This window comes from Talpa europaea (assembly GCF_964194135.1).
Source record: "Talpa europaea genome assembly, chromosome: 11".
In the NCBI taxonomy this organism is placed as follows: Eukaryota; Metazoa; Chordata; class Mammalia; order Eulipotyphla; family Talpidae; genus Talpa; species Talpa europaea.
Genome location: NC_140078.1, coordinates 32252363 through 32271726, shown reverse-complemented (window position 1 = coordinate 32271726; position 19364 = coordinate 32252363). Strand labels below are relative to the sequence as shown.

The 19364-nt window shown below is 39.5% G+C and overlaps 1 protein-coding gene across 4 annotated transcripts in view; it reads right to left on the bottom strand.

The window, feature by feature from the left end:
* The window catches only part of MACROD2 (mono-ADP ribosylhydrolase 2), a gene marked incomplete at both ends in the record, with an annotated part of 1814301 nt that overhangs the window by 98231 nt on the left and 1696706 nt on the right, over positions 1-19364 (bottom strand). For 2 of the 4 annotated variants that reach the window (XM_084247234.1, XM_084247236.1), the window contains 2 exons: positions 1173-1241; positions 4997-5059. In XM_084247234.1, coding sequence (XP_084103360.1) covers positions 1173-1241; positions 4997-5059 — 132 coding nt within the window. Of the gene's footprint in view, positions 1-1172; positions 1242-4948; positions 5060-19364 lie in introns of all 4 variants that reach the window. The other 2 variants (XM_084247233.1, XM_084247235.1) reach the window with 2 other exon arrangements.

Sequence of the window (19364 nt, the reverse complement as noted above, 5' to 3'; positions counted from 1 at the left end):
CAAAACTCAAATCCCACTGGTGCCTGAAACCTAATCTGTGCCAGGATTGTCTGGTCTGCTGCACCACTGAACAAGAAGCCACAGAGCTCCACTAATTCTAGAACCTAAGTGAAATTTTCTTTTACTGTTTTCTTCTTCTGGTGATATTTGGGTCATTCTAAGGAAGCCTTTTCAACATTTTTTCTTTCTTTCTTTCTTTTAATAGAGGCATGCTTTATTTATTTATTTATTTGTTTGTTTGTTTTTGTTTATACATGCACTGGGTACAGTCAGAAGCGCGGGAGGGTGAGAGAATTCACCAGAGCCAGAGTGGGGAACAGAGCAGGCAGAAGGACCGAAGTACACTGCTGAGGGGAGCAGCGGGTGGCAGGAGAGGTCTGCGCGCCATGTGGGACCCTCGCAGGTGGCCCGGGAGCAGCCGGGGATCGAACCCGTGCCGCAGAGGCCGCGGGCAGCTTCGCAACCCAGCGCTCAACCACTGTGCCACCGGGGAGGCCCTTTTCTTTCTTTTTTTAAAAGATTTATTTTTATTTATTCATGCATACAAGAACTGGGGTGTAGGCAGGAGGTGTGGGGGGGTACAGGGATTCACCTGAGACAAAGTGGGGTGCAGAACAGGTGCATCTACTGAAACACACTGCTGAGGGGAGCAGTGGGTGAGGCAGGAGAGGTCTGCTACGCCATGTAGGTCACCTCCCTGCTGGGGGATTGAATCATATACCACAGTGGCTGGCAATAGCTTGATAGTACTGAGACTTTAACCCCTGTGCCACCAGGGAAGTCCCATTTTTTTCTTTCTTATTATAGCTGAATATTAGCCTCTGTGGTAGATGGTTCCCAAATGGCACTCTTTCAAGCTTATTCCTGGTGAAAAACTGTAAGTAGAACTGCCTAATTCTGGTGTTTCAAATAAACATCTTGAAACCTAATTTCTCTGATCATTCTCCTGTTTCATAAACAGTTACTTTTCAGTGGAATGAATATAAACATAAATTCTGAGAAGGCCCAATATAGAATAAAATAGAGTGGGTAGGATATTTGATTATGTTAGAAACAGAGATGCCTAAAAAAGACTTAGATAGTGCTCACTGCTTTATTTTTCCACATAAATAAAGCCCAACTGTCTTTTTTCAAAGAGTCTGTGATTTTTAGATAAGTAAGTCACCTCCTACCTTCATCTTTACAGATTTCAGCTGCCTCTTCCGAAGCAGGACTGGGTACAGTCGCAGCGCTGACACCATCTTTAAAGAGAAAGAGAAACACTGCCTCAGAATTAGTGCTTGCCAGACTGTAGCTTCCCTGCCTACAGTGTCTCCCTCTTCACTCTGTCAAAGCACTGGCCAGCCTGTTTCATGCTCTACTAGACCAAATGGTCTTGGAAGGGGCTGGTGGTTTGTGATACTCATAATTAATGGAACCCTAACCAATGAGTTACAAATTATTTTTTGTTTGTTGGTACTACTGTTCTTTGACGTTTTGCTTCTTCCCTGGCTCTGGAAGAATGGTACATTATTTTGCTCATAACAGATTGTGAAAAAAATGTATCTTGTTACCAGTTTCTACAAAGTGCTTTTATGTGTGTGCGTGTATGTGCTGAAAGTTTGGTTTTTCCTAGCACAGCACTTCTGTTCCATTATGCAAGGCTGTCAAACCACAGGGAACGTGTCTGAGGGCTGTCAGTGCAGAAGCCCAGGAGAAGGGGATCGTTTGTAGGAAAAGATCAAAGCCCGTTTTGGAGGTTTCATGTCACTCAAGCAGAGAGTGGTGACTAAGGAACTTGGTGGTCCCTGTTCTCCTCACAATAATTAACCTCCTCAGAGTTGTTCTTTCTCCTCAGTATCATAAGTCCTGCAGTGATTCCACTCATGCTTGCCCCCAGGAAAATAGATAATTAATTCACTAATATTAAAATAATAAATTTAAGACATAAGGGATTATTAAGATCATTTGAAATGATTAGTACTTGACAACTGGAAGAGGAATATATATTTTTTTCATGCAGGAACAGGGAGATGGGACTGAAGGTAACTCATACATGCATGACACTTAACACATAGTTTTTTTTTTAAAAAAAAAAACACATTTTCCAGCATATCTTTTGTCCCCGTATGTGTCATTTGCATGCCAGGACTTTCCAATCTATCTCTGGCCTACACTTCTTCCTAGATATCTAGACTCAAAACTGTGCTCTACGACCAGTCTTCCACATAACATGGCACTGCCATCCCTGTAGTTACTAAAACTAAAACCTAAGACTTATCCTGGAGTCATGCCCTACATGTGCCACACATACATTCCATCAGCCCATCCTGGTGTCTCTGTCTCTGGAACATAACACACATCTGTCTATTTTGTCTCCATGTCCACGAGTTGCCATCTCTGAGTTCTTCCTCAACTTGGTAGTGCTCTAACTTGCTTCCCTCTGCTCCTTTTGACCATTTTCATTCACAAAGTTATAACAGATTATTTCTCTTCATAGCTTAGAAACTTCACTTCGGCTTCTCTTTCTAGTGCTAATAAAATCAAAACTTACACAGTCAGACATAATCTGGCCCTGTAATCTCTTACCAAATCTCACACCATGTTCCCCCAATCCACCATGTTCCAGTCGCTCGGATTTCCTTTCTCCAATGTGCGAAGCCCAGACTGGCTTTGAGGTATTTGCATTATCTGGTCTCTCTATTTTCTCCATCTCATCATTCAGCCCTTGTTTTAATCATTACTTCCTCAGGCGTCCTCCCCGCATCTAGCCAATGGAAACTGGTCTTCTCACTCTTTCTTCTTCATTACTTCATTTCTTTGCAAAGTATTTATCATTATATTTTTTGCTTGTTTATCACTTATTTTTGGACATTTCCTCCTCTCCCCATACACACATCAGAATAACTTCCAAACAAGCAAGGCTCTTTGCTATTGTATCTCCGTACCCAGAACAATGACTAGGTCACAGTAAACTGTTCATATGTATTTGCTAAATGAGTGTTTGATTTGATTTGCTTATGATAACGGCCAATATGACTGGATGATGCTGGTTTGAGATTGTGTTTTGTTCATGATATGAAAGAGACCCACGTAGTTACACAATCAAAGTGGAAACTGGAAATTACATAGAATGAAGAGGAGGTATTTTTTTAATTTTGGAAGAATAACACCAGGCTAACGGACTTTAATGCCCAAAATCACCTTTGATTTCTCTGCACTTAGATCAGGTAGGCAATTCAATGAGCCCAGTGTACACAGCTGTATACATCACAGGCCAGGATCACAGGTGAGTCCTGCCATTGGGTCCCAGGCCAGTCAGCAGGCTCTTACCCACAAGGACAAGAAGAGACCCCCAAGTGTGCATTTAGGACTCTTTACATTGAAATATAACCTGATCTTGGTGATAATTCTATCAATCCAAGAGGTAGAGAGGGGGGCTTATGTTCTAATTCTCTCTGCAAACAGGCAAGAAGATCCCAAATCCAAAATAGCACTGCTGGTTCTCAATTGATGAACAGGGAAAGAGGGCATATAGAAACACAGGAAGGTGTGTGTGTGTGTGTGTGTGTGTGTGCGTGTGCATGAGAGAGAGAAAGAAAGAGAGAGAGAGAGTGCGAGAGCAAAAGAGAGAGGTGTGTGTGTATGGGGAAAAATCCATGCTGATAAAAATAGTTTGGGGCAGAGCAGCGAGTGAATAAACCAGTGAGCGAAGCCTCAGCATTCAGAGAATGGCCTCAACTGTCAGCAGCTAGTTGACTAATACCTATCGGTTTCAAACAGTAAAAACAGTGACAGCTTTTCACAAAAGATTCATCCTCCATAGAGTATAATGATGTGTGGCGTTGGGGGCTGGGGCGGGGCTGGGGACGGACAATAACAGTTTGCTGTATCAAAAACTCATTTCCTTGCAAGGACTACATTTCAGTGAAGGGAGCCAACTGACCCCAGCAGCAGGTGCACAAGGTCCTGGCTGCCTTGCTTCAGTGCTTTCTCTGATTGGCCTTCTTCAATTCCATCTTCCAGGTTAATAATAAAAGCTTCCATTTCTCTAGCAAAAGTTCCAAGGTTAATGCAGGGAGTTTTCAGTGAAAACTTATCATACTACCTGATTTATTTCCAGAAACTCAGCATGTGACCTAGGGCATGGCTGGCACATAGGCAGAGCCCACCAGCTTGAAAAAGCCTCTCTACGGGACTCATTAGAACTAGAATGACTCAGAAACTGAGTGGAAGAAGGAATCTTATTTTGATAGTTGTATTGATAAGTGCATACTTTTACCTATCATTCTTTTGAGGAGATCATGCCCTAGTATAAAAATTGCAGGAAGAGATGATAAATCGAAGGTGATGCCAATCTCCTTTGAGTCTTAAGTGCTATTTTATTTTAAAATGTTCAATTAATAATCTACAGTGGAGACTCTTTAAACAGTCTGTGGAAACATCTGTTCTTTAGTAAATAGATGTCAAAAGTCAGAAAGCCTGTAACTCTCACTTACAGGTCTCTATGTGGTGTGGGTGGATTCTGTAACAGTACCTCCTAAAACATAATGCAAAGAAATAACCAGAAACATGATGCTATAAAATGTAATGCAGTACAGTAAGGAACACTCCACTCCTTGTGCCAGAAAGTCTCTTGTCAGTTTCCTTTAAATGTTTTGCACTTCATTTTCCCCCCCAAAATAAATCTGCTAATTGTAACTCATCTTATGTGAGCCAAGTGCTGATTTGGCTCTTTTAACCTCTGCCAGTCCCTCGTAGAGCATTACTTAGCTAACTGTTATTACATGGACAAAAAATGGAATTGGTGGATGAGAGATGAGATTGTGCCCTCTGATTGGAAGCACTGTCACTTATAGTTAATACAGCCGGCGACTTCCTGAGGGAGACCTGAATGAACACTGAAGTTAACCTGATGACAAGGTATGAGCATTTTCAGAAAACATGGTTGAGTAAAGTCATTGTTCACCTCTGTGGATGAGGCCTAGGAGACTCCTCAAAAGAAATCTGAGCCCACCTGCTTCTTGACTCTGTCCTTCCATTTCTTCTGTACTTTGTTTTTCCTCTGGAACATTCTCATCTTTCAAGAAAATGAGAGGAGAAAAAAAATACATCAGGTCAATTTATGAAAGTTTCTTTATGGCTAATATGCAGCACTGAAATTAATTGTAACCAATGTAGCATGACTCCCCATAAAGCAAGGCACAGAGATAAATCAGAGGCATGAAACAGAAAAATCACCTACATCAATAGATGCATTTATACTTCTTCTTTTTCACATGATTTGCTTGATGAAATGTTGAATTGAAGTAAACAAAATTCACTCAGCAGCCCTAGTAACAGTTCTTTCCTTGCAGAGCATTTCCCAAAATGCAATGCTGATTTTCATTCCAATCTTTTTCCCTTGACTTACGCAATATGCCTTGTATAAGGAAACCTAGTTAAGTTTCTATACCCTTTATTTTTCTGTTCAATATATGTCACAGAAGTCTATTTTCACTTTAACTTGCACATGATAGTATAACATACCCACACTATGAAATATTTTGTCACTTTTTAAAGATTTATTTATTTATATACACAATAACTGGGGTACAGGCCATAGTCGTGAGGGGTGGAAAGGATTCACCAGAGACAGAGTGGGGAACATAACAGGCAGACTGACTGAAAATACACTGCTGAGGGGAGCAGCAGGCGAGTCAGGAGAGATCTGTTGCGCCATGTGGGTAACTCCCTGGCTGCGGATCGAACTTGTGCTGCAGTGGCTGCAGTGAGCTTCATAAGTTGCGTCTTAACCTCTTGTGCCACCAGGGAGGCCCAAAACATTTTGTCTTGAACAGATTATGTTAGTTAAATTTTTACCATAGTAAAGCTCCTTGAAAATAATCCTTAACAAATAAATAACTGGGCAGGTGCAATGGCGTCTCTGTACTAGAAACCAGCTAAAATTTTCTTTTGGCTTAATATATAAATATATATATATATATAATATGTATGTACTTATAATACATATAATATGTACTAATATGTATGTACTTATAATATGTATGTAATGTATTTATGTGTAGAAAAAACAAACTTCCCAAAGGTAAATAAAGGCATGGTTTTATAACTCACTGCTGGGAAAGTTTCCAAATCTTCTTTTGTTTGGAAGATATAAAGAGGATAAATTTATATAAGAATACAGGAATAAAATACAAAACATGTAGTTCAAGCATAGAACCAGAATTACTAGCATCTATTACTAAGGATTAAAATGACCACAGAGCCTTTGTCTTCCAAGAAATGGAGTCTATTTTTCCTCTCCTTGCATCTGGACTGGTTCTGTGACTTATGTGGACCAATGAAATGTAGAATGATGTTTTGGAATCTCCAACCAAAGCTTCACAGGACTAGCAGCTTGCACTCTCTCCATCTGGAAGCCAGCCACCATGCTGTGAAAAAGGCCAGGTGAGCCTACCTAGTGGAGAGGGGGAGACAAGGACAGAGAGAAGGCCATGTGGGGGAGTAGGAGGGCTGGACCTGTGAGTCAAGCTTTTTTGCACCTTTCAAACCAGCCCAGCTGCCCACCAAATGCCACCCACTGATGACCTTAACCAGGGCCACAGGAGCAAAGAATCACCCAGCTGAGCCCTTTTACAATTCCTGACCCACAAGCAGGCTCAGCTCACTTAACCTTGTTTTACTGGATCTGCTACTACAATCAGCTCTTAATCCAGAGGTAAGAACAGGAAATTCTTCCCAGAGGAAGACTGAAGACATTGAGCCAAAACAAGAACCTCAGAAACAATAGGGAAACATTTCATCAAGCAGTTCTGAAAAAAAAAAAAATTGCATTGAAGAACGTTTCAGAAGGGAAAGCATTTAGAATTGACTTGCATAAAAGAAAAAAAAAAGTTTTCAATAAAAAGAAAAAAAAAAAGGAGTGACAGGAAAGTTGGGAGGGAATCTATGAATAAATCCATAAATATGTCTAGAATTCCCTCTGCCCAGCTCTGTGCTATTTGTCCTAAGGGACTCGTATAACGCTTCAACCTGAGCAGTTCTGTGGCTTCCTAAACTAAATGTTTTAAATGGCATATTTACAAGTAGCACATGAGCATCTGACATTTTCTCGGTTCTGATTCTCCATGTAGGCAACGGTGTTGACTTTTGCTCTAGAGAAAAAAATAGTCAATACCGCTGCTCTTATTCCCTTAACAAGGCCAAGTTGGTGCAGGAGCATGTGTCAAAAACATAGGTCGGTATTTCTCGTATTTCTCCTTTTTCTCCCACCAAAAGGACTCACAGTCAAGTAGCAGAAATCTGCCAGCTTTTCTACTTCCCCCAACAAACAGACCTTTTAACATAGAATTCACAATTGGCTTGAAATTTGCGGAGACAGGCTGCCTTTAAAACGAATCTGGTTGCTACATCACCTATGGAGTTAGAGTAAAAAGTTTTCTTAGGAAGAAAGGAAAATAAGATGCAAAAGAGAAATAAGACACAGGAAGGAGAAGACTTGTTTCTAGAAGTTCTAAATGCATGAATAGGAAATACATGATCACACCCCGAAATCCACTTGTACAATAACAAGAACCAGTCTGGCTATTCACCTAATCCATGGCCCCTGGGTCTTTCCCATTCACTCCCTAATGCGGCCACCTTAACAGCATTTTTTGCTGTCCACTTGAATCGTGGCTGCACAATGTTCTAGTTGCAGTATTTCTGCCTTTGGGAAGCAAACGCTAGAAACACTTGGCATGTTTATCACAGAATAAATGCCTTCTAGGAGAATGGTTGGTCATTTGAGTAACAGGCCTTCAAATGAAAAGATTTGAGTATTTTGCTTTCATCAATTTCCAAAAGCTAGTGTGTTCTCAAAGCCAGCAGGGGGAAGCAGTGCAGAAGTCTTGGTTTCAAAGCCTGGCTTATGCATTCTTGGGCAATTAGATTAGCATTCATTTCACTCTCTTTTAGAAGGACAGTTGACCTGCTTATAACTTTCCATTCATTTAAAATGCCTCAATTGGGTTCTTTCTTAGTGAAATAGTGGACTTCTACTGGGAGGGGAAAAAATTCCATTACATAGTTACCCGTAAGTATTTGATAAGGGCGAGTTTTCTTTTTATTAGTCTTGTCTGTCTAGCTATCTTCACAGGAAACACATAAACAATAAAAAGTTAAGTAGGGATCAGAATGTAAACTTATGGGTTTTAGAAGGGATTTAAAGGTTTACAATAAATGTGAAAAAATATAGGAGAGTGACAGGCTACTTTGTTGGCTTAGAAAGTATTGCACAGTTTCTAAGTTCTCTTGGTTAATATACCTTTAAGATCACCTCAGATAATAAAAATAGGCTTTAATTCAGGTAATAAATTTCCCTGTCATTTATGCTTAGTGTCACAATATTTTATTTTACCATGACAAAAAGCACAGTAGTCTGTGAGAATTCTAGCCTTTGCAGCATTTTTGTTTCTCCAGCATTAGTACCCTGCCCATCACTCTTTCAACCCACATATATTGAGCACATACTAAATGCAAGATAATTCAGAAATTTTATAGAAATAAAAAAGAAGAGACTCCCGCTGCAAAGTGAATTCACCTAAGTGGAAGGAATACACTCTTGGTTGGAGAATAATAATGCTGTCCAGGTTTAATTCTTTGGAAAACTTTTACAAGGACAACATCTCAACTTCATGGCTGCAAATCATTATCCTGATATTTGTAGTTCCTTTCATGAATAGTGCATGGGGATAGGAAGGAAAGGGGAAATTATTCAGAGCAAACCCAGCCTAGTTATTGAAAAAACAACCCTCTGGTATACTAATACTGTTTCTATTAAAGATTCCAAGATTTCTGGGCAATTCAGATACAGTGATTTGCAGATTGGATTACTGGTCCCAACTCTTGAGTCCCCAGTAAAGGATTATAAATGTCAGTGTCCTTCCACTGTACAGAGAATTTTTCCTTCTCCATTGATGTTTGACTTGACTCTGAAATTGATTTACTTCAAAAATATTAGTGGATGTGATGTCAGCAAAGGCCTTAAATGTGTTACCTGATTGTATTTGTATTTGGTGCTTTTATGCTCCTGATGCTTTCCATGACAGAAAGATCCTGCTGCAGGGATATGTGAAGCAGACTGAGTCCAAGCCACAGCATGGAGTCTAAGTCCAGGCAACCCACAGATGAAAACAAAACTACCCAGCTGAGCTCAGTCTGTATCAGCTGAACCACAGTCAATTTGCTAACATATCAGCGTGACTATAAATCACTGCATTTGGGGTGATTTGTTATACAACATTATTACAATAACCAGTTAATACAAATTATATATTAAATTTTCTCAGGTCAGAAAAGAGTTATTTTTTTTAACCTAGTGCTCTTTTATTTATAAGGAATTCATTCTTTAATTGTGCACTTTGCCAACTACATTCTCATTTTAAACTTTCCAAAGCTCTCTGAACTTCAAAAATAAATTTAGCTTATATTAGGGAGAAACATGCATTGCCATCAGAGTGCTTATGATTTTGTTTATAGGGCTATGTGGGCAGCGGGATAGTACTAGTTAATAGCAGTGAACATGTATATTATTGTTAATAATATATAACATAATACACTAATATAAACATAGTTAATGTCAAGTATGTTTCAATCAGTATCTAAGCGAATTGCATGGGTTACTAATTTGTCTGCAGTTAGCAAGTGATGGCAGCAGGGTTTCAACCTTACACCAGAGTCCCCTACTGACTCCCTGGGAACCTGACTAATATTTATTGTCTGGCTAAGACCATCAAATTAAGGATCAGCATACATGGGGAAAATGATAATACAAAAAGAATTGAAGAACAAATCTCTAAACTCATATGGATTAACAGAGAATACTAGATTTGAGAACTGAGTTCAGCTGATGTTCACTAGAATGCTACAACCCCAAACTAGTTTTCTTTTAATGCTAAAGATACTTTTATTTTGTTATAATTTTATATAAGAGAAAGTTACAAGAAAAGCAACAGGAACTTTCCTTTTTTCTCCTCTGAACCTATTGAAAGTAAGTTTGCAGAAATAATCACCTCCATCAACTTTGAATACTTTGCTATATAGTCTGTACAAACAAGAATATTCTCCATAACCGCAATGAAGCCGTCAAGATCAGGAGATTAGCAATGATGACATTCCTATTATCTGAACCACAGGCCACATTTAAGGTTTTGCTAATTCCCCAATTACATCTTTCACAGCAATCTAGGCTCATGCACTGCATTTTGTTGTCATGTTCCACTGGGTTCCTTCAACCTGACACAGAAATGCCCCCTTGACCCTGCCAGAGCTCAGTGATGGGTATTTCCCACTCACTCCCCTTCAGTTTGAATACCCAGCTTGATCACCCCTACTAAAAGGCTTCAGGAAGGAAGAAAGGGAAAAAAAAAAGGGGGGGGGGGCAGGGAAGGTGAGTTCCATGCATTTAAAATTTTTGTTCTGGAGATGTCCTCAGGCAATTGATCTATTTGGTAGGTTCATCCGAGAACAGTTAAGTTCCAAAGTTGGCTGCCTCACTATTGTAATGAGAAACCTCACTCGCATCTTTCAGGCAGATCAAAAGAGGTTCACAGTTGAGTAGTGACCCTCTAGCATTGCTGGTGCCTCCGAGGCAATGGACACTTTATGCATCTCACGCCTGTTAGACTGTGAATCCCACGATGGTCCTACTGAGTTAAACTTTCATCTAGATTTTTACACATGAAGAAATCAAGGTTGTGTGAGGTCAAGTCACTTCCCTGAAGTGACACAATTAGTGGCAGAGCTGGGACTTAAACTGAGGTCCAGATTATGCCAAAGCCTGAGGTCTCTTTCTTGCCTTGTATATTCCTGTGACCTCCTCCGACCCTCTAGAGCTAACTGGGTCCTTTGCTGAGCGCTGCCCCTTGCTGTTCCTGTGATGTCTTCAGCACCAGCACAGGACCTAAAATCCACTAGGGGCTCCATAAATACTTGTTAAGGGATTAAGAAAGAAACTTTGCTTTCCTCTAGGCAGTAATGATTTCTTTGCTTGAACCATATTTTGGTTCTCAATGTACAAAAATGTACTGTCTGCTGGAGCCTCTGCTTGAATCTATTCGATTGTGAACTAGTTTTAAAATATCATTTCTCTTTAATCCCAAATGCTGGTTCCTATAAACAAATGTGATGATGTGGTGACAGACAGAGAGCCTAAGTAGTTAGAGTCCACCTGTGTTCACCACCTCCCTGGTCCAGGCTTCATCCCCTCTCCTGGTTTGTGATAATGGCTCCCCACATTGCTTTCTGCTTCGATTATTGTCCTAAAAGTTCTTAACTTACACACCAGTTTGTCTTAAAATCTAAATCAGATTATGCCACCCCCCCTGCTCAAATACTCTAAAATTGCTCAAAGGCCACAAGATGTGTGTGGTAATGAACTCTAGTTTTTTTACTCTTCACATCTTTCTAGTATCCTTCTCACTTGCCCCTCCAGTCCACACTGACCTCTGTGCTGTTCCTCCAGTAAACAAGGGTCTCTTCTATCTAGGTTTCTGGACTGCTCGTTCCCTCTAGCTGTTGTCCTCTCCTCCCAGTTCCTACAAGTCTGCTTAGATGGCCCCTATTCAATAAGATCTATGTTGAATTTGCCATTTAAAATGGCAACCCACCCTCATCAAACCCTCCCCCAACATACACATCCATCCTCTTGCCCTGATTTACTTTTTGGTTTTATTTATTTATTTTTTTAAATATCACATATAGTCTTCTAATGTGTAAGTTAGATATTTTAATTGTTTATTATTTCTATCCCCACTTGACTGTCAATTTCCCCAAGGCAAGGATCTTTGTTTGGTGCCTGATGTTTCTTAAGTACCTAGAATGAGCAAATGGTAAGTGTTCAATACATATTTGTGATAATGAAATCTGTTCTGCCCATACCTGGACTTGCACGACTAGTTCACAGATTAATCAGGAAAACAAAAAAGAGAAAAATTATCTACTATTCCAGGATCAAGAGGTTACTTATAAAATAAGAGGCCCATATATCATGGGTCAGAATATTTCAAGAAATGTGGCCCAGACACCTACCCCAACTACTTGTTATAATAGGTCTGACATCATTTTCTCTTCTTACTGGCATTGTTTAAAGTAGGAATCCCTTCCCAAGGCCATTGAGGTTGTGTATGGAACTTAAAAAATCAAAAAAACAAAAAACACAGTAATCCAGACCAATGACTTTGGACCTCCTGGGAAGTTGGTAGAGCACACATAGCCAGTTGGGGGGAATGCTGTCCTGTTACCATTATTAGTTCTGCTAAAAACCACCCAAAAATTATTATTATGATATTATAATATGGCATTGTATGGTACTATAAAGCCCCATTCACATAGGGTATGTTAAAGTCAGGATTGGTCTTCAAGTAAAGGAAAAATAAGACTGTCATCTTGATCCTCTCTTTCTAATAATGTCCTGAAAGAACGCATTTGTCCCTGTAGAAGAAAGAGGAAATAATCAATTTTTATTTTTTTCTAGTTTTCATTTTGTTGAGGTAACATTGGTTTATAACACTGTTCAGCAGTAGAAACTCACACCTTATCAGATGCATATCACCACACCACACACTCCACTAAGGCAGCCATTGTCCTCCACCATAGTCCATTGAGCCCCCTCCATATTTCACTGTTCATCCTGTTGTGCCCCCTCTGTGAACTTGTTATTTTTAAAGCATATGTGTCTATTAAGAGACACCTAGGTGTAACAAAAGTTCAAGGAAAGGAAGCATGTGAGACAGCAGCATGTTTCAGACTATCCCTTCCACATATGCGGTATGATGGAAGGTAGAGAAACAAGTGTTCAATATGGAACTCCATTAATATCTACTGAAGGATTGAATTTTCAGCATTTACACATTGAAGGTATGGCCCTGGCACACCAAAACCTCTTGTGGCATAACTTGGTATACAAATAGCACAAGGCAATGTAACAGAACTAGTTCCAATATCACACATACCCGCTTAATAGATAACATGTGGTTCCCCCATATGGCATGTTAGTACAAATACTTTTACTCTGATATGGTTAGTTTTGAATCCAAGCATTTTCCAAGTATTTTACAAACACCATTTGTTAATACAGACTTCCCTGGGGAAGCTGCAGCTCCTTGCAGAGATATAAAGCATCCTGTACACAATCAATAACTATTAAGAAATGACAATAATAAGAAAAGTATTAATGCGGTCTTTGTTTTAAAGGTCATCTAGCAAACAAATGGGAATTAAGCAACTTTCGCAGTCTTCCAGTGACCCCGTGCTGCAACCAGGACTAGAAATCAACTTACACTGATGCTTATGGTTTTCTCCTAGCTTGTCTATCCTGATAAATTGATGATAAACAGGTTTTCAGATATATACACAACCTGGTATCTACATCATAACTGGAAAAGGTATGAAGAGTACAAAGTTAGCATAATAACATTACAATGGGATTTCTGTTCTCTCTCTCAAACAAAGCAATTGCCTTTTTCATTTAACTTTAAGCCCTAAGGTTATATTTCCTTCTAAAAATTACATTTCTCTGTATTGTCATTTATGTCTCTGAATGGAGATAGCTGATGTGCCTACACATTTGCTTAATGCAGGCATACTTTGTGTTCTGTGCAGATGTTAGATACAGAACTGGCAAGAAAGAAACACTGTTCAGCTTTTTTTCTGAAAGAACATAAAGCATATAAAGATGTTCTTTGAATAGAGGAATCATTCCATGAATAAATTCAAAAGCTGTTAGGTATATTTATCATCAATTAATATTTGTTGAGTACCGACAAAGATCAAGATGGTAGAGAGGGAATAAATCAGGCTATTTGGATAACAAAAGCCTTTTCCTTTAGGAGTTGACAAGAAAAAAGATGGATGGAATGATGTTATGATATGTACCTGTCTATGAAAGACAAAATGGAGGTTCTCATAGAGAAAAATATAAAACTTCTTCTCCTATATGTAGATCTGAATAAGTATTGGATATTTGAGCTGAGTTAATTGAGGAATATTTGGGTAAGGCTTCAATTCCTCAATTTGCTTTGCCCATGTGGCTCTTTGGGAAATCACTGATTGAAGTGTGCATGTGCTGAGAGTCAGTGTCCCTGGGGGAGGTTACAACTCCATATGTGTATATTTGAAGGTGCAAGCAACCCAACATTATGACAGTAAGCAAGTTTCTATCATTTTCCACTTTAACAAAATTGTTCCAACAGTGTTGAAACATACTTTTTTTTTGAAATGGTGAGAATAATACATATATATATATATTTATAGATGCATGTTTTATTTATTTATTTATTTGCTTGTTTGTTTTGTTTATACATGCACTGGGTACAGTCAGAAGTGCGGGAGGGTGAGAGAATTCATCAGAGCCAGAGCAGGGAGCAGAGCAGGCAGAAGGACCGAAGTACACTGCTGAGGGGAGCAGCGGGCGGCAGGAGATGTCTGCACGCCATGTGGGGCCCTCCTCCGGTGGTCGGGGAGCAGCCGGGGATCGAACCGGCTCCGCAGAGGCCGCGGGCAGCTTCGCAACCCAGCGCTCAACTGCTGCGCCACCAGGGGGGCCTGAGAATAATATTTTACATACTGCTTTGGAACTTTGAAGTTTAGGATGAAAACAATGAATGGGTTTTTCATGATTCAATACAAAGATTTTATAAAACTACGCCTTCAAGTATTATCCTGTAGAGAATAAAACGTGACTATTATTAAGCTTACTAACAACCATAAAGACAACAATGCTCTCTGTGTATTTTCTCTCTAAAAATTGCAGAACTCCAGAAATGCTTTTGGTTAACCAAATGCTCACTTTAGTTGCTCTCTGACATTGTACCTGAACACATTTCAACATAAAATAATTCACATGCCTATAGGCAGAGGAGCCAATGTTTTATTTGTGTTGAAATTTAGGCCCAGGAAGCTATCTTTTTGGACATTCATGCTTTCTGGGTAGAGAAGTAGTTGAAAAAAAAAAAAAACTGTCTGAAAGAAGAGGCTTTCAGTCTTCACTGCTCATCAGCATCTCTTGGAAGTTGTTTTAAAAATATAATGATGTAAGAAAAAAAAAGCTTAATAAACATATAGCTCACTGGGTTCTGCTTCAGGGGGTCTGGCAGGAGGCCTGAGCATGGCATCTATAATCAGTTCCCAGCTGAAGCTGCTGCTGCAGGTCTGGTCACCATACTCAGAACCACTGGTCTTGGCCCCAGAGGGTTAAGGGGTCAGAACAGACAGTATGATATGATTTATCCTCATTCACTGAGCATCACTATGAACAGCCCACTTTAGCTTCATGAATGTGTTGTTCCTTTTCTAAGTTCTCCTGAATCTGTGTAGCCATTAGTGGAGTAATCCCTTGAAATTAGAGTGATATTTCATAGCAGAAAAAAAGTCAGTCTTTTCATGAAAAAAATTTATAAAATGTACCTTTATGTTTTAAGTAAAATTATGATTGCCACCTTATCTTAAAGGGTTTTCAGGATTGCATGCAACTTGGGGAGGTTTGCTCTGTTCTGTATACTGTGCCAGGTGCTGCAGACACAGGAACAAAGAAGAGGGAGCCCTCTACCCCCAGGAACTTAATGAGAGGATGCTGTGCTGGAGAAGCAGTGAGATCTGTAGGGCTAATCCCCATTCTGACAGGTCAGGGAAACATTCTCAGAGGAGGGAATTCACCAGCTGAGGAATTTGTCATTGAGCAAGTATTATTAATCAGCCAGTGCCTATCAGACCCTATTCTTTAAAATTATGGTGTCCAGACCTCCCTGGAGGCCTAGGGATTAAGTCTCAGAGCTCTCACCTCTATGGCCTGAGTTCGATCCCTGATCAGGGAGCTAACCCTCATGTGGTGCAGCTGACCTCTCCTATCTTGCGTGCTGTTCCCCTCAAGCAGTGTATTTCAGAAAATCCACCTGTTCTGCTCCCCACTCTGTCTCTGGTGAAACCTCTCACCATCCCCACACCCAGCACCTCTGGCCTACACTACAGCTCTTCTACACAAAAATAAAATCTTAAAAAAAATTAAAAATTGTGGTATCCACTGTGATAGTTGTTAGATATAATATCCTTTTGGTTTCTTTCCCATCAGCTGTCATTTTCAATTTAGTGTAAATTACTTTTATTTACTAATTAATCTGTCATCTCTTCCAAGACTACTAATTTTCTAGTACTACTACCTATAACACTAGTTTTTAAATTACTATTTTTAAAAAAGATTTATTTATTTATGCATACAAGAACTGGGGTACAGGCCAGAGGTGGGGGGGGTGAGAGGATTCACCACAGACAGAGTGGGGAACATAACAGGGGCAGATTCACTGAAACACACTGCTGAGGGGAGCAGCGGGCGAGTCAGGAGAGGTCTGCCGAGCCATGTGAGTTGCTCCCTGGCTGGGGATCGAACTTGTGCTGCAGAGGCTGCAGATAGCTTCAGAGGTTGCATCTCAACCACTTGTGCCACCAGGGAGGCCCTAATTACTATTCTTAATATCATCACTTCCTGGATTTGAATTTAAATTCCCCCAAATATTAGGTATATTCCATAAAGTTCTACTGGGATCTTACTTCACTGTGAACAAATAAAAAAAGCCTAAGTATTATTTCTTTGTGTTCTCTTCCCAAAGCCATTGATCTTTCCCCTGTGCCAGGGCAATACCTGCTGGTAATACACTCTTAAAAGTCAACTGAAACAATTAGTCGACAGACTCAAGGACTAGGGAAAAATTGTCAAGGGTGGCTGATGTTATTTTAGAAAAGTCAATGTAAATATCAGAAGCCACATCAAAAGACAAATAGGAACATCTGTTTCTTTTCTCCTGGTGGCAGAGTAGGCCATAGACAATTAGGTATTGCCAGCGTGTATAATACTAGAGACATAAAATGACACTTGAATCCCTCTCTGTACAGTATTCTGGCATGTGCTTTGTTCTTTCTGCCAAATTGGTCAATTTGCAGAAGGCTGCCCTTATCTAATGCACTTTTTTGGATAACTCCAAAGGAATTCCAGCTGTCTCCTCTCTACAGAAATATGTTTGGTTAAAAAAGAAAAAAAAAAAAAAGGGAGCAGACAGCCCTGTGATCAATGAAAAGAGCAATCTCTGCAAATGATTACATTCCTTCAAAGCAAGAATCAGTCTACCCAGTAGACATTGGTCGATTCCCTGTCATGGTTTCCAGGGATGGTCACTTACTAGGTAGAACCCTTCCCACTTAAACTAATGGGTGCCCATGAGGAGGTAGTAGATGCAGCAGGGAGCAATACATAGACACATTTCGATGGTGGGAGCATGATGGAGCACACCAAATGAGAGAGACCACAGGAGAACACTCTCACAACAATGGCTTAAGAAAGGATTTTAGGCCTTTCTATCTTCTTGGCAGTTTGCTTATGAGAATAAATTACTCTACCTCTCCCAGATCTCATTGCAAATGTCAGATGATCCTCAGCTTGGAACAAATTTCCCTCTCTTACCCCAGAAGATATATAGCCTCTAGAAGTGTCAAAATGGCTTGAATTTTTAACTTTTTTTTTCAAAAAATAAAAATATTATGATGATGCTGGCTTGTGATTTTGATGTCAATTAAAAAGAGATCAAGTTAGATCAAAAGATTTTCTGATTTCAGGACATTTGGACAAATGCACAAAAATATGCATTTGTCACTTGAAACCTTCACATGAATGCATGTGAATAATTTATCTATAGCAGGTTATTAAATTTATGATTAGAATAATTTATAAGAACAAATAATGATAGGAAGAAACCTTATGTATTCTGTGAAAGATAACCCTTTGAAGTTTCTCTGTCCAATTAAAATTAAATTATGTTCAATTTTAATTACAATAGTAGTCCTATAAAGTGAGCTGTAAGAGTGTTAAACAATCTCAAAACTGCATTTATTATGATTAGGAAACAATAATGTATAACTGACCAGTTGTATCTTTAAAAAACAACTTTCTTGGGCCTCCCTGGTGGTGTGAGGGGTAAAGATGCAGCAACCTATGAAGCTGTCTGCAGCCACTGCAGCATGAGTTGATCCCCGGCCAGCGAGCTACCCACATGGCGCAGCAGACCTCTCCAGACTCGCCCACTGCTCCCCTCAGCTGTGTATTTCAGTCAGTCTGCCTGTTCTGTTCCCTGCTGTCTCTGGTGAGTCCTCTCGCCCCCACACCTCTGGCCTATACCCCAGTTCTTATATCCATTAATAAATCTCTAAAAAAAGAAACAACAAAAAACAACTTTCTTAATTCATATTCAAAACTCTCTTATAGATTTGCCATATTTTCTTTCAGTGCCTCGAGTTAGCAATTTTGTAGTGCTATAGGTTTGTACATAGAAATGAAACAACAGCACTATTTTCCTGGGTGTATCTTAAACATTACACATGGTCAACAGCTTTTAACTTTTCCTTTCATTTTTTTTTCTTTTAGCCTCTTCTAGTATGAATTCATTCATTATATATACATGTTAACACATTTTCCTTTGTTGACTCATGTGCTAAATAATACATTTTTACTAATGCCTTGGTATAATAAAAATATTATTTTGATTCTTCTTGCTGAAAAAGACACAAAATCCTTTTTTTTTTTGTCTTTTTGATGTATTCAGTATCATTCAAGAGGCATGCTGAATTAGAGAATACAGTGAAGACAAAAAAGTCACAGTTTGAGACTGGATTATTTTTCCCCATTAAAAGCCAGATCCGACACAATTTCCTTAAACTTTACCATTGGCTTATAAAACCTTTGTGGTGTCAATATTTAGGGACCACTAAGAAGTACTTACTGGCAGTCCACACATTCTTCACTCTGCTAGTTGAAGAAAGTTATTGTTATTCACATGATGGATAGAAATGCAAAATGAGTTCTCTGAGAGACCATAACCCTGCAGGTCCATAATTCTTCTATGACAGTACCACATTAGTCATTTTAGTGACTAAATTTTTGAACTTGTTTTTGTCTCCCTGAAGGAATGAGAGAAATCCTAGGTAAAATGTATCCAACCTGAAAAGAAGACTCTCAGCTCTTAACCTCAAGTAAGATAAAGCCAGAACATGGGAAGGAGATTGTTATCATGGCTGGGTGGTGGGGAGAAGCCCATCAGCAAGTTTCCCAAGGGCACAAGGAATATCTTTCTGTCATTATTTTAGGGCAGGGTTCAGCAAACACCAGCCTGCAGGCCTGTTTTTGTTCAGCCTGCAAGCTAAGAATGGTTTTTAGATTTTTAAAGGGTTGTAGTAAAAACAAAGAAAAATATGCCACAGAGACCATATGTGACCTATGAAGCCAAAAATATTTCCCATCTGGTCCTTTATGGAAGTGTGTTGACTCCTGTTTTAGAGCAGCCCAATGAAATACTGGGAGATGA